Source organism: Anomalospiza imberbis, chromosome 6, assembly GCF_031753505.1.
Source record: "Anomalospiza imberbis isolate Cuckoo-Finch-1a 21T00152 chromosome 6, ASM3175350v1, whole genome shotgun sequence".
NCBI classification, from domain to species: Eukaryota; Metazoa; Chordata; class Aves; order Passeriformes; family Viduidae; genus Anomalospiza; species Anomalospiza imberbis.
The window spans coordinates 49,244,412-49,263,175 of record NC_089686.1 but is presented as its reverse complement, the minus strand read 5'-3'; the positions used below and the strand labels follow the sequence as shown (position 1 = coordinate 49,263,175).

The window sequence follows — 18,764 nt, the reverse complement described above, 5'->3', positions numbered from 1 at the left end:
TCCAGAGGTCATAGCAATGGAAACAAGCACTCCTATAAATCATAACCCACATGAAAAACATTTTGTTCTCTTGCCAGTTTGAATGGTGTTAATTCATTCTAATATAATTTAACTGTGAAACAGTAATGTACTGGCAGTGGGCTCAAAGGGTGCCTGCCCTTTACCTTCATCCTCTTCGTCATCTTTCAGCAATGCTTCCCGGGAATACATCGTCCTCCGGAGATTCGTTCTTTCCAAAACAGGGTTTTCCTCAATAGTTGTTTCCTGAAAAAGGGACAGCTCATGTGTTTTCAACCAGAGATTTAATTCCAAAAAATTGCTACTTGTGATAAAACTGTTTCCACTCAATATAAAATAGAAGTGAGAATCTCACAGCAGGCAGCCATGATTGATTTTCTAGGTCTGTGTAAAACCAAAGGACATAAATTAGATATCTAACATTCATTCCAGGTTGTCAATCCCAACCCTCCTGGAATCTTAACTTGGACAGTTATCCCAAATTAATAAGAACTAAGATTAATATCTCATTCTTCTTGTGTTATAAGTGTGAAAGACAAAACATCGTCATCATTTAAGGAACTTGATTTAGGCAAATCTGAAAAGCTTCCAGCCAAGGCAATGAGTAAATTCAGGCATATCTATAAAACCAGCTGCCAATATTAGCAAAGCTTTTCCTAAAATGGTTATATTTATATTCCTTAGGTGACAATATTTTGTTAGGACTTCCTGTCAAGAATGGATTAGAACAGTATCAAAGAAATATGACATGTCCAGATGAAGGAATTTATCTTAAGAGATAAATAATAATGGCAGCAATAATACTACATTCATTTTAAGTTAGACATCATACACAGCATGTCAACTCTTGTTAAACCTTTCAAATTAAGGCAAAAAAAAAAAAAAAAAGAAAATAGACAACATTTTCTTGCATATATTGATTGCCCTGCCCATCAAAAACCTTCTCCAGCTCTTGGTCTTGTCGATTCATTAATGTCTTCCAGTGTTCAAAGAGCTCAGTCTCTGATTTCTGAATGTCCTTGAGTGTTCCTTCTCTCTGGATGTTACCATCTTTCATTGCAATTATCTAAAAAGTCAGAAACACAACTGGTGAGATAAATAGCCAGGTATGTCTATTTATTTTAAAGCTATGTGTCTGTGCTTTGACAGGATTTTCTCTTTTCTTAAATAAATACTATTTCCACAAACAAATCTGTCTTCTAAAAAGACAGTGACATTATTTCTTGGCTCCATCCCCTTCATTCAAGATGCTGAAAACCCAGAAACTTCCTGCACTCCATGTTTTCAGAAAAGGCTGCTTTTAAGAAAGAAGAATGGGATCCTTGTCAGCAGATCTCTTTCTAAATACAAGTCATTAGCAAGATAAGATTTTAGAGTTCTCTTACCTCCTAAAAGGAAAAAGCTTTTAGCAAGACACTGAGTGCAGGAGGTTTTGCCCTCATTCAGGCAATTAGATATGAGCATACTGGCTCCTTCTCTGATACCATGGACTGATAAGGAAGAGCTGGGCAATTTGAATCCCTGAAGCTTTAAAAGCATAAAACAGTGGACACAGTTTGGAAAAGAAAAATATCTGCGCAAGATGAAGTCGGCAGGAAGCAGTTTCCAGCTTGTGTCAGTGTAACTATGTTATACATACAATGTAACTACCACCACTCTGGGTCTGACTGGGACAACTGGAAAATGAGACATGCAGATTGCAAACCCTCATCATTACAAAAGAGTTAATGCACTATTTATTTTTCTCTCTCCCTGGAAACTAAGAAATTTCCATGGGCAGGGAGTGGGGAAATAAACTATTTCATTTATTGCTAAGAATTTACTTTCAATTATTGCTATAAATTTACACCAGAGAGAGGGTAAAAAATAAAGAAAATAAGGATCTTTTTGTGATCAGTTTATTCAGGAAACCTGCAACTAGGCTGGACCTTGAATTCTTCTTAGGGTTTTGTTGAAAAGATTTAGAGGACATCCACTTCAAATTATATTTTTATTTTAAATATCTTAATAAAATGAAAAATCCCTCTTCACTCCATTGGGTAAGAATTGCTAAGGATTAATGAAACCTACACTTAGGGAAGAAACATGAACTATTCTGCAATAAATACTTTTTATTATAAAGTTCATACAAATCCTTCCTGTGCTACTGTTTGAAACAGTCTATTTAATAAAAAAATCACACATCTAGAAGACAATAAAAATTAAGCAATTTTCATACAACATCTCCTAAAGCACCAACATCTAGAAATGGGTCTGATATTCACAAAGAAAATTAAAACAATTACACCAATGAACTGCCAAAGCCTTCATAGCCTTTTAAAAAAAATCAGATATATAACAATAAAAAATAAGTTAAGATGGACTCATAGGGAGGGGAAGAAGGTAGAAAATTCCTGTATCCCAAGAGACACTAATTTGTAAACCAGGACTGTGTTGAGAACAGTGGTAACTGTAAAGGTAAACAACCAACTGAGGGACAAGGTCATAGCAGAGACCATAAATAACAACTGCTGCCCACCAAAAACCCAATCAGAATAAGATGAATGTCTATCTGCAACTTTATACCAAGCCAACATGAAGCTCAGGAAGCAGCTGCAATGTGATTATTTCTTGAGACCAGGAAACTGCTGCCATAGCCTGTGCAAGAGGTGAAAGAGAAAAGTCCTGCTGGGAGGTATAACTGCAGTCATCAATCAACATGGGCCAGGAGACCTGGGAATCTGGAAAACTGCAGGAATAAGTGCAAGGCCAATGGGAACCAATGAATTAAAAAAAAAAAAAAAAAAAAAAAAGAACACAAACCCCCAAAAACTCCCTCTTCATCTTTGATGTTTCCAATTACAAACTGGTATAGAAAGCACACCTTCATTTTTTTCCTTTTAATTCTGCTTATCTTCTATATAAAAAAGAATCCTAACAGAACAATCAAATCTTAAGTCCACACAAAGGGCAAAGAGGTTCTTAATACATTATATACTAGTACTAACCACAAGGAAGCACTGATTTTTTCCCTTATATTTCCATACCTCTCAATATCCACCTTGCATAAATGCACCTTTTTCTTAGATAGCACAAATTCCTAGTAACATCCCAGCAGAGGCAAAGATCTTACTCAAATATTTCACTGTTTTGAGATCAAAAAATAAGCCAAAATTTTCCAATATAACTAATGTTTTGGGATACTCAATATATTTTAAATGTAACCTGCTTTCATAAGAATATTAAGTAGCAGCTCTATGAAAATCCAATGTATTTAGGTGTTCCAAGATGGGAATCTCAAAATTATGGCTCCCCTATATGGCTGATTTTCAGAAGATCTTTATTACATATCTTCTCACTGAACTATTACTTGGTGGAGAGGTGAAGTGAAAACACTGTTTGCAGCAAGACACGTTCCTGCCATGTTTTTCCTCCACAGAAAAACTGAGAAGAGGTTCCTTACCCAGTCAGCGTGGGGCAAGTACTGCAGCTTGTGAGTCACCAGCACAATGGTCCGCTTGTCCTCCCGCAGCATCTTCAGGATCCCTTCTTGCATGAGATGGTCACTCAGGTGGATATCCAGGGCAGAAAAAGGATCATCCTGTCATGAGGATAAGGGGTCAGCTTTTGGAGCCAGAACTTGCAGGATCCAAGGAGACTGACAGGTTTGAATACCAGTAAAGCCAGGTAGATCAACACAGACACACAAAAGAGCCATCACACCAAAACTGTGAGGAACTGTTTCCTTAATTTACAGAACACCAAACCCTGAAATGTGTTTTGCAGAGAAAAAGCTGTGTAAAGCCAGCTGTGTCAATTCTACAATTCTGTGGGGTTTTCTGGGACCTACTCCTCTCTCCAGATGTGCTCATGGCCCACACAGATGGAGAGCATAGCTTCTGTCAGGCTCCAGAAAATGTCCCAGTGTGGATCTGTAGCAGATATTGCATTACTGCTCCAGGCATAGGGACAATGAGCATATTTCTGTTTCCTTTGAACATCACTGCCTTCAGTTGTTGGTTTGGTTTTTGTTTAGTTTTTTCCCCCCCATAAATCAATACTCTATTAACAAAGAATCACAAAAAAAAAAAATCACAAAAGAAGCAATATTGATCATTTTGCTGACTCAGCTCAGATGTTTGATTTGAGACCTACATTATCTTATTGAATCAATCAAGCATATGCAATTCATTTAGGCCTAAATTAATCTGCACCATCTTTTGGGAAACTTGTTTACCTAATCCTATTTATATGGAATCACAAACCTTGTGATTTGATATTTCTGCTTGCAATAGCAATACTGGCTGTAGGATTTACTCAGTGTTACTATTTCATACTATAATATTACACTAAACCCAGGCTTCATTAGAAATCAAAAATACCTGAAATTAGCAGTAAGATAAATATGACCACTTAGATTCTAATAAACCAGAGCAGCACAACATAAAGCACCTAGGAAGTGCTTTTGAAACACAGTAACTTCACGATCCAGAATTTTCTCTCAAAACTGTGTGTGCACTGTGCTCACTGAGCAAGGATGTTTTCAGCTCTGCTGCTGCACTCTTCTGACCTGGCACAGACCTAAACATCAGCCATATGATGTTTTTACTTGTTCAAAGGTATTTCTTTACAAAACCAGCCTTAAAATAACTCAGTGTTTGCCAATGCTAACATATAGGATTCCTGGTTATTTTTTAAATATTAATACTGGAAATAAAGTGTATTTGTAGGTGTTTTTCCACTGTCAAACCATAAGAGAGCCTACTGCTATTAGGTTATCGAGTGTCCTTCACAGAAGGACAAAAAGGGCAAAACCAAGTTACAGACCACTAGGTGATCTGCTGATTTGCAGAACCTGACCCAACTGCTCCCTACTCTTCTGCACTCTGATCTTTGCCTGGAAAAGTCCTACACATGAAGCAAGCACAAATTGATCAGCGTAATTACAGGGAAAGGTCTGAATAGCCTTCCTTTCTTTTAGGGATGACATCTAATGTGCACAGCTTTTCTAATCCTACGCGATTTATGTCTCACTGTCGTAACAGCTGGATTCAAATCTTCTAGAAAACTGAGCACCAGAAGGAAGTCCTAAATTGAAAAGCCAGCCAGCTCACTACAAGTGAGTATGTAGGATGCATCTGTTTTCCCACCTGTGAAGGTGTTAGAACCTGCTGTCACTCTCTTTCCATAGCTGAAGCTGGGACAGGATATACAACAGGCAGTTCAGGGTGCAAAAGCAGCTTTGTTTGCTGCAGAAAGGAAACACCCCAGACACGAGGCAACATTAATTTTAGGCCTGAGACAGCTTAGGAATTTTATGAATACAGTTGAAACTATTACATTTCTAAGACCCAAAGATAGAAGCAAGGGTCAAATTGAATTTTCGACATACTGAGAGGACAAGCATCAGCATTTCATTGTGCAATACCTACCTGTCTGTCTGCAGCATTTACAAAATGCTTCCTACCTGCATGCAAGCTGACAAGAGATTTAAAACACACAGTGCACACTTGGCTCGGCTCAGTGAAACACAATGTTCAGCATGTGACCCATGAAATACTCTAAATAAAAAGCAGCTCCTTCTTCTGCATGGAGCATAAACAGAAGGTTTCTACTCACCAGAAACACAACATTTGTCTGCTGGTAAAGTGCTCGTGCCACGCTGATCCGCTGGCGCTGCCCTCCAGACAGATTAATACCCTGGAGATAAGCAGAAGAGAAACAAGCAGACAGTTAAAGAAAACATCAACTGAATATTCATATTCCTTATTTTGATTAGATTATCCATAGAAGACTTTTCTGGGCAGAGAAACATGAGAAATTTTTCCAATGTGTGGGCCTGTAATGTATCCTTGTGGTGTTTTAGGGGGCATTTTTGAGGTTCTTTTGTTTGTGCCAGTGCCAGTATATGCTACAGTAAATTGTTTACAAATCTCTGGCTTCTGTTTCCTTTCTCATCACTCCCTAATCTTCCCTGATGTGATAAAGCCATTGATTAAACACATGCCCTTCTATAAATAAAAGGGCTCTAAAAAAACCCTAAGTATTATTATTTATTTTTCTGTTACTTCTAACGAAACCAAAAAATATCCTGTTAAATCAGGATATCTGCATTAGCAGCTGTAGAATAGTCAAACATTCTGATAGCAGCACATTTAAATCATTGCACCTCACATAAATGACAGTGTTTCCATGTTCACTGAGCAATGAGCTTTCAGACTAATGACCCAAACATACACTTAACTAAAACATTACCTTTGTTGCCAAATAACCTGTAAGATTTTAAGAACCAACAAAATAATAAACCCCCCTCTATATATTTAAACCAAAAATAGAAGCCTGTAGCTGTTTACTGACCCTCTCTCCAATCTGGGTTTGGTCTCCGTGAGGCAGAATGTCAATATCAGGCTGGAGGGAACAAGCATCAATTACTGCTTTGTACCTGTGGAAACAAAAAAGGCAACAAAATCCACACAGATACTGCTGGAGAAGCACATTTCCTACTTGCAGAGGAACAAGAATTAACCAGCTGGAAAAAATCACACAGTGGAAAACATATTTGTTAGCCGCTAATTGTTCTAATGGGATCTCTTTCAATCACAGGCAAGTAAGTAATATTCCAGCTCAGAAAAAGGATCTTATGTCCGCTTCCCAAATAAAAATGTTAAATAGTTAAACCTAGGAAAAACAAACATAACTTCTTCCAAGGTAAATTGCTATTTTTAGCAGTTGTTTTTGTTTCAATATCCAAGGGTGACAGGGCCTTTGTTTTTTGTTTCAATATCCAAGGATGACAGAAAAAAAAAATGAGTGTAGGATGCAAATATATAATCAACCACTTCTTTTAAGGGTGGGGGAGTGGAATACCAGCAACTGATTTCTATATATTTTACAATGTCTGGTGGCCATTTATACTGACTAAAAAGGTAGCCCACTAATTCTTTACAAACAATATTCCAATTCCCAAACAGGTGATGTCCTTCCAGGAGAGGCAAACTAGTCAATCAGGTGAGAGAACACTGCATGCTAAACAAACATGGTCCTTGGAAATGGAAACATTCGTACACCTGAGTTCAAGTGAGACAAACCCTTTCCCTTGTGTCACTCAGGAAAAACGTGGTCAAATGGGGAGATTGTCACGTTCAGACAGGTGCAGTAGGTTTGTTCCTACAGGGAAATGGGGCCCCATCTGTGACCCACACGACCCCAGTATTTATGGAGAAAAACATGGGAGTAAAACACAACAGTGCTGGAACCTGTTACCTCTGTTTGTTAAAAGAGCTTTCAAACGTGATATTCTCTTCCACTGTGGCATTGAGCAGCCAAGGCTTCTGGGATGCATAAGCTACTGCACCTCTTTTCCTGGGGAAAAAAACAAACACAAGACTTCCCAGCTTACCAGGGCAATTGCTGCTTTTGGAAACCATTTTCTTGTAAATGAAGAAACTAGTAACTGGTCTTTAAAAATGCTTTCCTTCCTTTCTTTAGGACAATCAAGGAAATACATAAGATTTCCATCAAGGAAATACATAAGATGATAAATTTCCAACAGGATACTGGAACTGTTTACCCAACTGAATTTCACTTTGTTCCCCCTTCTCCTACTATGAGGTGGGATTTGGAGAGGCCAGCTCAATAAAGCTGGAGCAGAGTGGATGGCAGGAGGAAAATTACCAAAGACTGAATCCCAGCTCTGTTTGGATAGATTAATAAAAAAATTTAAATGTGTAGCAGATCACTAGTTAGGCAGCACACTTCCAGGAGGGACATTCTAGAAAGATAAAGTGTTTGAAAAAGACCCAAACAACTCCACACATGCACAAAGGCAGTTCACTCTGCCATTATTTCTCTCATTCTTAGAAGAGAACTAGAGTTAGAAAGTAAATGAGTAAGTCATTTCTATGCCTATAAAGGCAAGAAAAGAGAACACAGACAAAAAATATTTGCTGAATTTCCCCCAGTGAAATGGCCCTCATAATGTATCGTCAGAAGGAACAATTTGCCAGGTAGTCAGCAGGATCTTACTCACCATGCACATATCATTTCACAGAAATAATAATAATAATATTAACAACAACAACAACAACAACAAAGGAAAGTGTCTGCCTGCTAGAGAATTTGTGCTTTTGTTGTCTGTGATGCATTAAGGATCCCAGTAAGGCAGAGCTGGGAGAAAGGCAACATCTTTTATCATAGCAACCGATACTTTTGGAAAACTCATTGGCATATCAACCTTTGTACAGAAAAGGGCCAAAAGAAGGATCATATGCTTAAAAGCATATCTGTTTTCTTCCTAGCTCTATCAGCTAAACCAATAAAAAGATAGGACATCTCACCCAAATGTGGCCTTTGTCTGCTAGACAGCCATTATGACAGCCTATTTCTAGTTGGACCTGAAAGCAATTCAAAATATGACTTGACAACTTACATTTTCTTTCTCTTTATAAATTAAGGTCACGTGCACTGCTCATTTTTTTTCAGGCTTTTACTAAGCTTGTTTAGAAACCAAGATAGGATCCAATTTTTGTTGATGACCTGAAAGAGCATACAATTCTACTATTCTGCTAAAATGCTTCCAAGTTGAAATTTATGATGGTTCACTAGAATTTCATTAAGCTTTATGCATTTTCTTTACTGGAAAATGAAACAGAAATAGCCAAACAAAAGAAAAAAAAAAACAACATAAAATAAGCCCTAGGCAGCCCAGCCTATAGCCCTGAAATCTAATTCAAAGAGCATTCAGGTCTGCCTCAAGGAAGCAGCACTTTTTCAATTTGTATGAAATTTTCATCCCAATAATTGAGAAAAAATTGCTCTGAGCATTGCAAGATGAAGACGTATTCCCTTCCCCTCCTTTTCATTGCTTGAAACTGTGACTTTGCAGCTCTTAATTCTCAATGCGATCAAAAAGTTACTGCTAATTTACTTTTTGAAAAATGTCAGCTAAATTGTGAGGAAAAATCTTCTAAAACTTTTGCAGAAAGTGTTCTTTGGTTGAGTGAAGATATGGGCCCTGCCAGCGTGATGCACTCCATGCTGAGAACCAACACAAAGTCTGGGAATATCACTCTCATTTGGATTACATTCTGCTTTTAGGACATCAGGGACAATTCATTACTGCAAGGAACTTGGCAACAGGCAATGAGCTTGCCAAAGCTGATCGTGAACTGAGGATTTAGTAAGTTCCTCTAAATTAATCCTAACTGCAAACTGACACTAGGATGGCATATCAGGACTGATCATATTTTGACATAAACAAAAAGTCTGCAAATGCTTGCAAGCTTCTTTTTCACATATATGAAATCTACTGCATGTCCACAGTGCTGCTTACCATAGAGACGACCAATTGTTAATAAAACTGTGAGAAACACATGGCTGAAAATCCAGAGAACAAAATAATTCTGCAGTGGAGTATGCAAGACTTGCTCTGAAAGTCTGCCTTGAACATCCATAAGGTTTCACAGTTTTAGGACTGAATGCAAACCAACAGTTTAGGAGACAAAGACTTTCAAGGGATTATTCTGTGGGTGGATGTGATTGCTTCCTGTCCCCAGACTGCATAAATAACCATGTGTTTTCAGCAATGCAGTGTGGTTTTTTTCCCCTCTGATAATACAACAGACTAACCATAGCCTCTCAATTATCACAGAGGTGCAGACAGAAAAATTCAGCCTTGCAATAAATAGGGAAAACCTTCCCTGAACTCCCTGGAAATTATGAACTCTGTCTAATATAGAATCAAGCCTGTTTACTAATTATGAATCAGATTAATTCTTCAGAAACAACACTGTCAAAAGGAACAACATTCACTTCTTTACAGTGTGGGTGACTGAGCCCTGGAACAGATTGTCCAGAGAGGGTGTGGAGTCTCCCTCAGTGGAGATACTCAAGGACCATCTGGACACAATCCTTCTGCCATGTGCTCTGGGATGGCCCTGCTTGAGCAGGGATATTGGACCAGATGACCCCCTGTGGTCCCTTCAACCTTACTCTTTCAGTCATTCTGTTGTGAAGATTGTTTGCTTAAATTTATTAATCTATCTCTACGTTCATATTTCATTTTGTTAAGTACAGGAGGCACAGTAGAATTTCAAGATCAAACACAACTAGTTAAGGAACACTCATATATGTATCTCAGTGCCTTAATAAACCTACAAAATCAGATGTTGGCAATTTAAAAAATAAAATAGATGCACTTAAAATGAAATGGAGTTAGGATTATGATGATGGAAGATATATTATATTGCAAAGCCTTTCCTGTGTGTTTTGGGATTGCTGACTACAGTTTTGCCTTGATTATTTTGCACAATTCATTAACTTCTACTATCAGTCAACTCAAATTCAAATGTTCTTCAGATATGAGAGAAATGTGTACTGTTCTGTATTGTAACTGCACATGCAAAAAATATGCTTCTTGCATCTTCAGTCTGATGGAAAGTATTGGAGCATTCTGGTATTGCCAGTCCTGAGCATTCAGGAAGAAATCTTTCTGCCATAATTAAATATCAAGGGTCACCTGTATGTTTTTGGTTTAGATCTTGCTGTAGCTGCATACAAGACATCCTGTTTGTCTTCTAAGGGGGAATATTATTCTCATTAAGTGCAGAGACTGCTGAACAATGTTCACCAAGTCACAGAATGGCTGAGGTTGGAAGAGACCTCTGGAGCTTCCCATTAGTTTTTAAAATGTTGTACCTGACTTCCATGTCAACAGGAGATTCTTTCTCTGGGCTGTAGAAAACAAACACAAGGTTTTTTTTTTGTTTTTTAAAAAAATTATTTCAGACAGTGCAAATAACACCACAAAGTAATATCACTATGTTATAATTTAAAATACAGCAAAATGACTGCATAAGAGAGATAAAGAACTTTTTATGCTAAAATTCTGTGCTACATGATACTGACCTAAAAAGGGTATAGTTAAAGCTTCAGTTTGGAGAAGAGCTAAACAACCTTGTAGAAAGCCTTCAACACCTATGAGTAAATGCTCAAGACCTCAAAAGACTTTGACCCAAAATACTCTTCTAAGAGCACCAAAAATGTTCTACAGGATGCTAGTGCAACAAAACCACCAGAGGTATTCTTACAGCACTTAAACAACTAGAATTCTCAGAACATATGATAATGTAGGTAATTGTTTCATCCAGTCTAATATTCTTTCCTACTTTTTAATACTCTTGCCATATTGTTGTGCATGTTATCTCACTCTTCCCCATCCATTTCCATACCAGTTTCAAACATGAGACTGATTCTGATCATACTTCTCTTCTATCTTAATGGGTTCAAATGGTTTCCATTCAACTTGGCCCAGAAACTTCAGTCTCTGAACACAGAAAGGACTGTAAGATTTCAAAGTATCCTTTACCATGAGGCTTAGGCATGAGGTACATCAATGTTCCTCTTACACTACACACAGATGGGAGCACCAGTTTTGCAGGACTCAGTCTGACAACCAGGCAACAAGTCTGAGAAATAAAGTAAATGGGAGAGAAGAAGCTGGCAAACCTAAAGAAAAGGCAGGGGAATAGTTGGAGAATCACAGAACCAAGAACATATTCTGGTCAGTAAAAGCCACACAATTTAGCCTAAGTCCAGGTAAGGGAGGCCATATGACACTGCTGATTTCAACAATAAAGTTTTTACTGGGTCCAGCAGGAACTGGACTTTCACAAGGTTTACCATTCTGGAGGTTTGTGCCCCAAAGTCAAAAAGCTTTGTTCTTAGTTGATTTGGTAGATAGTCCCAAAATCTGGGAGCTATGTTAATCAGGTAAAAATAATTTCTGTGCCAAAAGATGGACTAATCTCTTACTCTCTACACTTCTCTGTGTGTGCCTGAAGAATGGTAGGTGAGAAAACAAACTTAAGACAGGATGTGAAAAAATGAAGAGAAGGGTAATGGGGAGAATTTGCTTTAATAAATGAGACCTTTAAATACTTAATACCATTTTTCAAAGTGTAGTTCAGACCTTTAGAGAAAGATTTTCAAAGACATATCAGGATACAATTTTCAAAATCTCCAAATGGCAACGCTTTCATAACAGAAATCCAACTCTTATTTTCATAACTTGCATAAGTGCTTTCAAAAACTGTATCCTGAGATAATGTAGTTAAAATTTCACTGATTTTCAGAATTCTGCCTCTATATCTTGAGCACAGATTTTAGAGACCTTTGGTTTTTTCTAGGCGATCAATTTAGCATGAAAAGCAATAACTGCATACAATACCATACCTGAAATCTTCCCCCGTCTCACTGTCAGAAGTGCAGCTGCATCACAAATAGAAAGCAAAGACTGTTTACTTAAGTGAGCACGAGCAATCTGTCCCAGAAAGAAAAACTATTAAATTCCACTTAGTGCCCAGGCTGCAAACATTACTTATCACAGGGCTACAGTCCAGCATCTGTTCCTTCTACACAAAATGACTTGATTTCATCAGGCAAAAAGATTTGGTGACCCTTTTTTACCTTATAAACATTAATTTGACTCAAATAAAATCACCTCCACCCTGTCCTGGAGGTGCTAGCAGAACTGAAAAGTCCTGCTGTGACAAGAATGTCGTTCCATTATAAAAAATTCATTTTCTGGGAAAACAAAATGATAATTTGTGATACTGTTTTTTTTTCCATGGCAGTAACTCCATCTTTACAGCATATAATGGGTTACTGTGAACCCCAAATCCCACCTTCAGTTGCCATGTACTGTGTCGGTGTCAGCCCTATCCTTGGGGTGATGTGCTTGTGTAAATGTAGGCAGGTCCAAAGGACAGACAGGTTTTGGTTTTGCTATTTTTGAACGTGCACAAAGATGTTCAGAGGTGTTTTGACAGGATGACTGGGCATACATATTACTGATGCTAAATTCAGTTCCATTCAAGAGTGAAAAATCTGTGTGTCAAATGATATAAACAAAATCACAGGAGGAAAAAAGTCTTTGATGCTTTAAAGAGGACAGTCTCATTAACTTTGTGCCAACCCATTTTGCTTATAAATATCCAGGAGAGATAACTATACCTGCAGATTAAAAAGTTGGTTTGAGACACTTCCATAAAATTTATGCATAATAAGCAATGACCATATCTAAATCAAATTGCTGTACAATTTTAGAGCATCAGCCAGCCACTAGTACCTTTACTCCAAAGGTCTGTGTACTGAACAAAGCTTTTCCACAGTAAACTCACACTCCACTGGTCTTTAGTGACCATGTGAACCCAGTGGTCCAGTCTCCAAAAACTCATGAGCCTGTTGCATATCATTAACTAGAAACACATTCTTTACAGGAACTAGTGATAGGCTGAAATAGAAAATACCTTTTCCAGCCCTTCCCTGCACAACACAAAGAGCCTGAACCAATTGTATATCAATTCCCTGATCTCTGTTTCTGCTCTGTAGCAGGAAAACAATTATTCTCCATTTGGAATTTTAGCTCAAATTTCTCAACCAACTTTTCCACACTTGTTCTATCTCTTCTTTCCCCCTTTTCCTGCATACTCTTGGCAATTAGGGATGCCTTGATCTCCTACCAGGGCTGAAATGCCAAAGTAACATATGTTTGATAATGAGGTCTAGATCTAAATTGTCAAGGTATTTTAGATGTCTAACCATGCAAAGATGAGCCTACTGAGATTTTCAAGCCTTCAGATTTTGATTTCTCACTTAAATAAAATTAAGTACTTGGGTGTTTCTGAAAACTCCAGTAAACATGTATTTTCTAAAAAAATACTTTGTAGGCATAAAAACAACTTTAATTTTTTAAATTAGATTAAACCAGCCAACTCCACACTAAGATGAAAATCTGCTGTTAACAACCTTAAATCTCTATTTTCCTTCACATTATAAGGACTCAAGATTCACATGCAAGAATGTATGTCCTGTTTAAAACAAAACACCTAATTATGTTTGAGCAACACATTTGTTTGAGCAACATTAGGTCAGTTTTCTAGTATTATTTACTCCAACAAGACTTGAATTGGGACTATTAAAAGTGAGATACTGCCCAGATGAAATTAGCATGGAATATACTATAATTATTTACTCAATAACAGGTCAAATCATTACCATTTACCACCTGCACAGAAGGTAAATAATGATTTCTCTATTTTTGTTAAATTCCTAACCATACTATAAAATATTTATCCTGAGATGCTCTCAGGCTGCTTTGGACAAGAGGAATTAATTTGAGCTGAATCTTCTGAACACACATTGCAAAACAACAAAAATATCACAAATGAGCCATGGTTCACTTCTGATTATCTCCCTCCTAGCCCAGGAAAAAACTAGATTACTTTTTGAGGGTTTGAAAGAATTTTTGGAAGAGACAAGCAAAAATGACACACAGTTAATTCTGTTTTATTCATAAAACATGGAGGCAAAGAGTAGGGAAATAACTTGTTATCCATTAGATCAAGGGAAGGGCCAGGACTAGCATCCAGATTTCCTGCGCACTGAGTGACATGTCAGCAGGATACATCCTTCATCTTCATAGCTATGACCTTGCAGGAAGGGAAGGGGAAGGAAATTTGGATGAACAAATTCAGGTCTATTCTGTAACATGAATGACTGAAAAGAAACATTCCCAAAGAAAGAGCTATAACAAGGAACTAAAGTGATTCTGGTGACACTTTTCATTGCCTTAGCTGAGGCTATGAGCCCTGGTGATTACTTGTTAAGACTACTCTCCTTGAACCTGGGATAAGGTTGCATGTTCCTGGTCAAGGCATTAGTATTCTCTTGTCAAATTAAGGGAGCTTTCATTTGATAGCTTTACAAACCAGGTGTGCAGCCCACACTGGCTGCATCCATCACCCTGAATAGACCAGTGCACATGGCAGCAGCTCTGAAAGATGAGACAACACCTAATCTGTCCCAGTGCAGCCAGCACTTACAGTGTTCAGATTGTTTCAGCCACAAGTCCCTTTCTACATATCTAACAGATAGCACAGCAAATGTGATAACAACTGAACTGCACCTTGTGATACTTTGGCACATATAGAAGTCATGAAAACCAGTTCTGACCTTTCCACTCTTGTGAAGAACATACTTCTAAACAAGTGCTATTTAAAAACACAGCACAGTTTCTGATCAGAAACATCATGTCATCTACTTTAGTTTAGCATCAGACATTCAAATTACACTTCTTAATCATGTTATTACAGCCTTGCTGAAATGGAATTAGTTCACCTAATAAGGCTGCAGGGATTCTGTATGGTTCCTCACCACAGTCTGATTTTCTGCTTATGGAAATATATTCTCATGGACAGATCACCACATTCTGGAACTCTGGCTTGTGTTCATGATTCCCTCAATAGCTGAAAGGGTCACCTTCTTATGTTTCATTTCCCCCACCTATAAAATAGACAACCTTCCCTCCTTGTACTATTGCTACAAAAGCACGTGCAATTCTGAGTAGTGTGACTGGCTTACACATGAAGGCTGGATATAAATCATATCTCCTGACAAACACTCAAGGAATTTAGAGAACTCTTCCACAAGATTGCTGCAGAATCCATTGCATAACAATGACCCTCTGTCCATCAGAGTGTGTAGATTTGATTTATAGGTAGCCTGGTTTTCCTTCATTCCCAGTCAATTGGAAATAAAATTAATTGTTTCTCTAGGTACTTCTGCAATTTGTTGAGCTTTACCTACAAATAATCACAGCCCAAAGGGCAAAGTGCAGACTGTATGGGTAGAAAGTCAGGCCAAAAATGTTCACACACATTAATCAAACTGTGTATTAGAGATGGCAGGAATTTAATGGAAACCATATACAGGAGCTGCAATACATTTCACCATCTGTCACCTCACCTGAAGGTCAAGAGAACAAGTCCCAACAGAAGCTGCTGGAGTTCAGAACAATTTTTTTCCCTCCTTTCAATGCCAATACCAAAGTTAGACATGAGTGGAATCTCTAAGTGGCTATCAGAGTCCAGGTGCTGTGTCCCCTTGGGAAAGGAGGGAAGGACATGGCTGACTCACTCCTGTCAGATCAGGCAGGATGCACTGGGGACAACTCTGAGCTCACTACCACTTGAAAGACACTCTTCAAATTCTCAGGCATTAGCCTGGTGCTGGAATGGAGCACACATCTGAGCCAGGCACTGCTCCTAGTGAGCCAGTACCTCTTCAGAGCTCCCTGCAAAGACACCAGCTCAGGCCTGAAAGTGCAAACACCATCCTGTAGCTGCACAACACCTCAGGCTCATTAATTCTAATTCCAAATTAGTTACAGTTTCACTCAGGTTATGTTGCTGGAGTGCAGAATGCCCAAGAATGGTTGTCCATTCCTGTGAATGGAATAGGCAGCTTGTTTCACCCTGGCTGGAGATTCTTTCTGATCTTTGGACAAGTTTTTTACCTTGACTGTGTATCTAGAAAATCCTCAACTCCACAAGACCCAAAGAGAGATTTTGGGCTTTTTATGCATTACCACTCTAGTCAAGCTGAATTTTTAAATTAAATTAGAATTTTAAATTAAATGCCCCTACCTGGTCCAGGATATGCTCCCAGAGATCTTCTGCATCTCACCAAGTATGGCCAGCAAGAGAGATGACTTACCACAGCCCACCTGTCCTACAATCATTGTTAGCTGGCCTTGAGGGTAGAAGGTATACATAAGATTATGATTTACCAAATAAGGATAGAAAAATATCTTATTCTATGTATCTGATGTAATTTTATACCTTGAGGGATTCGGATATCAATATTGGACAATGCTGGAGGACCTTCATGTGTCCAAGTGAAAAATCCATTTGTGATCTATAACAATACGGAGAGAAAAGATAAACAGAAACACAGATTTAGAGCTCGCCTTCTTCCTCCAACATCAGAGACACATTTTTCATTACACTGGGCACAGGAACAGAGTTAGCCTTTGCCCAATGCAGGAAATGGATCTTCCAGTGACTGACTTTGTAAAGGAATGTACTTTGATGAGCAGAAACCTCTGAACTCAAACAGGCACTATTAGCCTATTAGAAAATTATTGAGAATTCATGGGGGGAAAAAAATTGCCATTTAGACTGTCTCTTGTTCTGTTGTCTGTAAGGTAGTACATATAATGAGTGAAATGATTACAACACAATCAAATTACATCCATGCCCAGTTTGTGCCCCGCAGAGCCCTGAATGTCACTTGAGACACAGTGCAGCTTACACAGCAATTACACCACCAAATTCCAAGCAGACCTGCAGAACCTTCCATGAAATTGGATGTTGCTGCCCATTACAGCATTTTCCTTTGTATTTCTGTCATGATTCTCAGATGATCTAGGTTTTACTAGATACAAAAATTTTTTCCTTGAAAAAGACTAAACCCAGGAAACAAAGCCTGTTCAGACTTTAAATGGAGATTTCCATGGATACTATGAGAAGCAAGGAATGGGAGACAATTTTAAAAGGCCTACATTTATACAGAACACCCTCTTCTCTCACTTCTTCAGAGCCACAAAGCCTTTCAGCTATGCAAGGTACAACAATTTTTCATCTAAGAAGAGTGGAAGGGCACACTTTTATCACATCCTTGAGAAAAGTTGATACTCCCATCTTGAGCAAAAGCAAGCGTGGTGTTCCTCCCTCTGGATTACCAAAGGCAGCCAGAGGATCCACTCTTGGCTAATGTCCCTTCCTGGGCAATGAGCTGCAGACAGGCAGTGCCTGCACAAATTCCCTGACCCAGAGGCCACTGGTGACAGTGGTGTCGGCAGATGGAGCCAAAAATTATCCCTGGGCCTGGCTTTCCATTCAAACCTTACAAAGGTTACTGCACTGGCCTCTCCTTTGTGACACTGTTGTCACTCCAGGCCGTCTTTTGACCCAACATTGCCCCCAAAACCCTCTTTCAAATATTCCTCTTATTTTCCTGGAAGTTTGTTCAAGAAGGATCCTGCACCAATTCAGCATGTATAAAAAAAGCCCTGAAAGCATTGTCAGTTGTCCTACTTAGTCTCATGAAACTGAATTATTCATCCTCTTTTGCTGGAAATGCAAATGTATTAGCAGACTCCCTAAATAAACAGCTTCATCACTATAACAACCATCAGAATTTTTATTACTTCTGGCCATTTCCACAACAAATCAAGAGCATCAGTCTTCAAAGTGGCATGGGTAATTGTAATTTTTTTTCTTAAGACAAGTTAGGTCTTTGGGAGTTAGTTTTGAATTTCATCTGGGGAAAGGCTACTATGAATTCCAAAATAGGAAGACAATATCCATTATGACATTATTTTGGGAATGTCTAGAACAAATTATTTTTGATTTTCATCATCCTATTATTCTATACAGACTCTGGAACTGCAAGAAAGAGTCTGGCATACATAAAAGGTTGGGTCAGATGATCTTTTGAGCTTCCTTTCAAACTTGGCTGCTCTGAGTTAAAAATTTTGGACCTGAGAACAGGGCTAATGACTTAAACATTTGAAATAGCAAATGGCTGGGTGAAATCTAGAGGAATAACTGCAATTAATTACAACCTAGAGATTAGTAGTTAATTCTTAAAAAGGAATACAGATACAAGAAAGGTGGAGGTTAATCTCTGACAAGTGCACAAGCGTCAGACAGTTCACACCAAACGCTGGGTCTTGAACTTGAAACTGCCATCAGAGTACAAAAGTGACTATTAGTGAGCCAATATAAGTGTTATTAGAGTGACCTTCATATCACCTTTACACAAAAATCATCTGCTTCTGTGATGTTAATGGGTCTTCTCATGTGAGAGCTGTAATTGTTCCAGTCCTCCCTGGCAGGCCTCTTGCGATTCACAACCTTGAGTGG

General features: G+C 38.3%; 1 protein-coding gene across 8 annotated transcripts in view; it reads right to left on the bottom strand.

The window, feature by feature from the left end:
- The window catches only part of ABCC8 (ATP binding cassette subfamily C member 8), a 73,808-nt gene that overhangs the window by 19,783 nt on the left and 35,261 nt on the right, over positions 1-18,764 (bottom strand). For all 8 annotated transcript variants that reach the window (XR_011000230.1, XM_068194077.1, XM_068194070.1 and 5 more), the window contains 11 exons: positions 18,654-18,764; positions 16,677-16,752; positions 16,482-16,587; positions 12,229-12,264; positions 10,693-10,728; positions 7,261-7,359; positions 6,355-6,439; positions 5,617-5,697; positions 3,461-3,598; positions 959-1,084; positions 165-264 (listed from right to left, as the gene is read on the bottom strand). Coding sequence is in view for 7 of the 8 variants with exons in the window: in XM_068194077.1 (XP_068050178.1) it covers positions 165-264; positions 959-1,084; positions 3,461-3,598; positions 5,617-5,697; positions 6,355-6,439; positions 7,261-7,359; positions 10,693-10,728; positions 12,229-12,264; positions 16,482-16,587; positions 16,677-16,752; positions 18,654-18,764 (994 nt within the window). In the remaining variant the exon portion in view is untranslated. The remainder of the gene's footprint in view (positions 1-164; positions 265-958; positions 1,085-3,460; positions 3,599-5,616; positions 5,698-6,354; positions 6,440-7,260; positions 7,360-10,692; positions 10,729-12,228; positions 12,265-16,481; positions 16,588-16,676; positions 16,753-18,653) is intronic.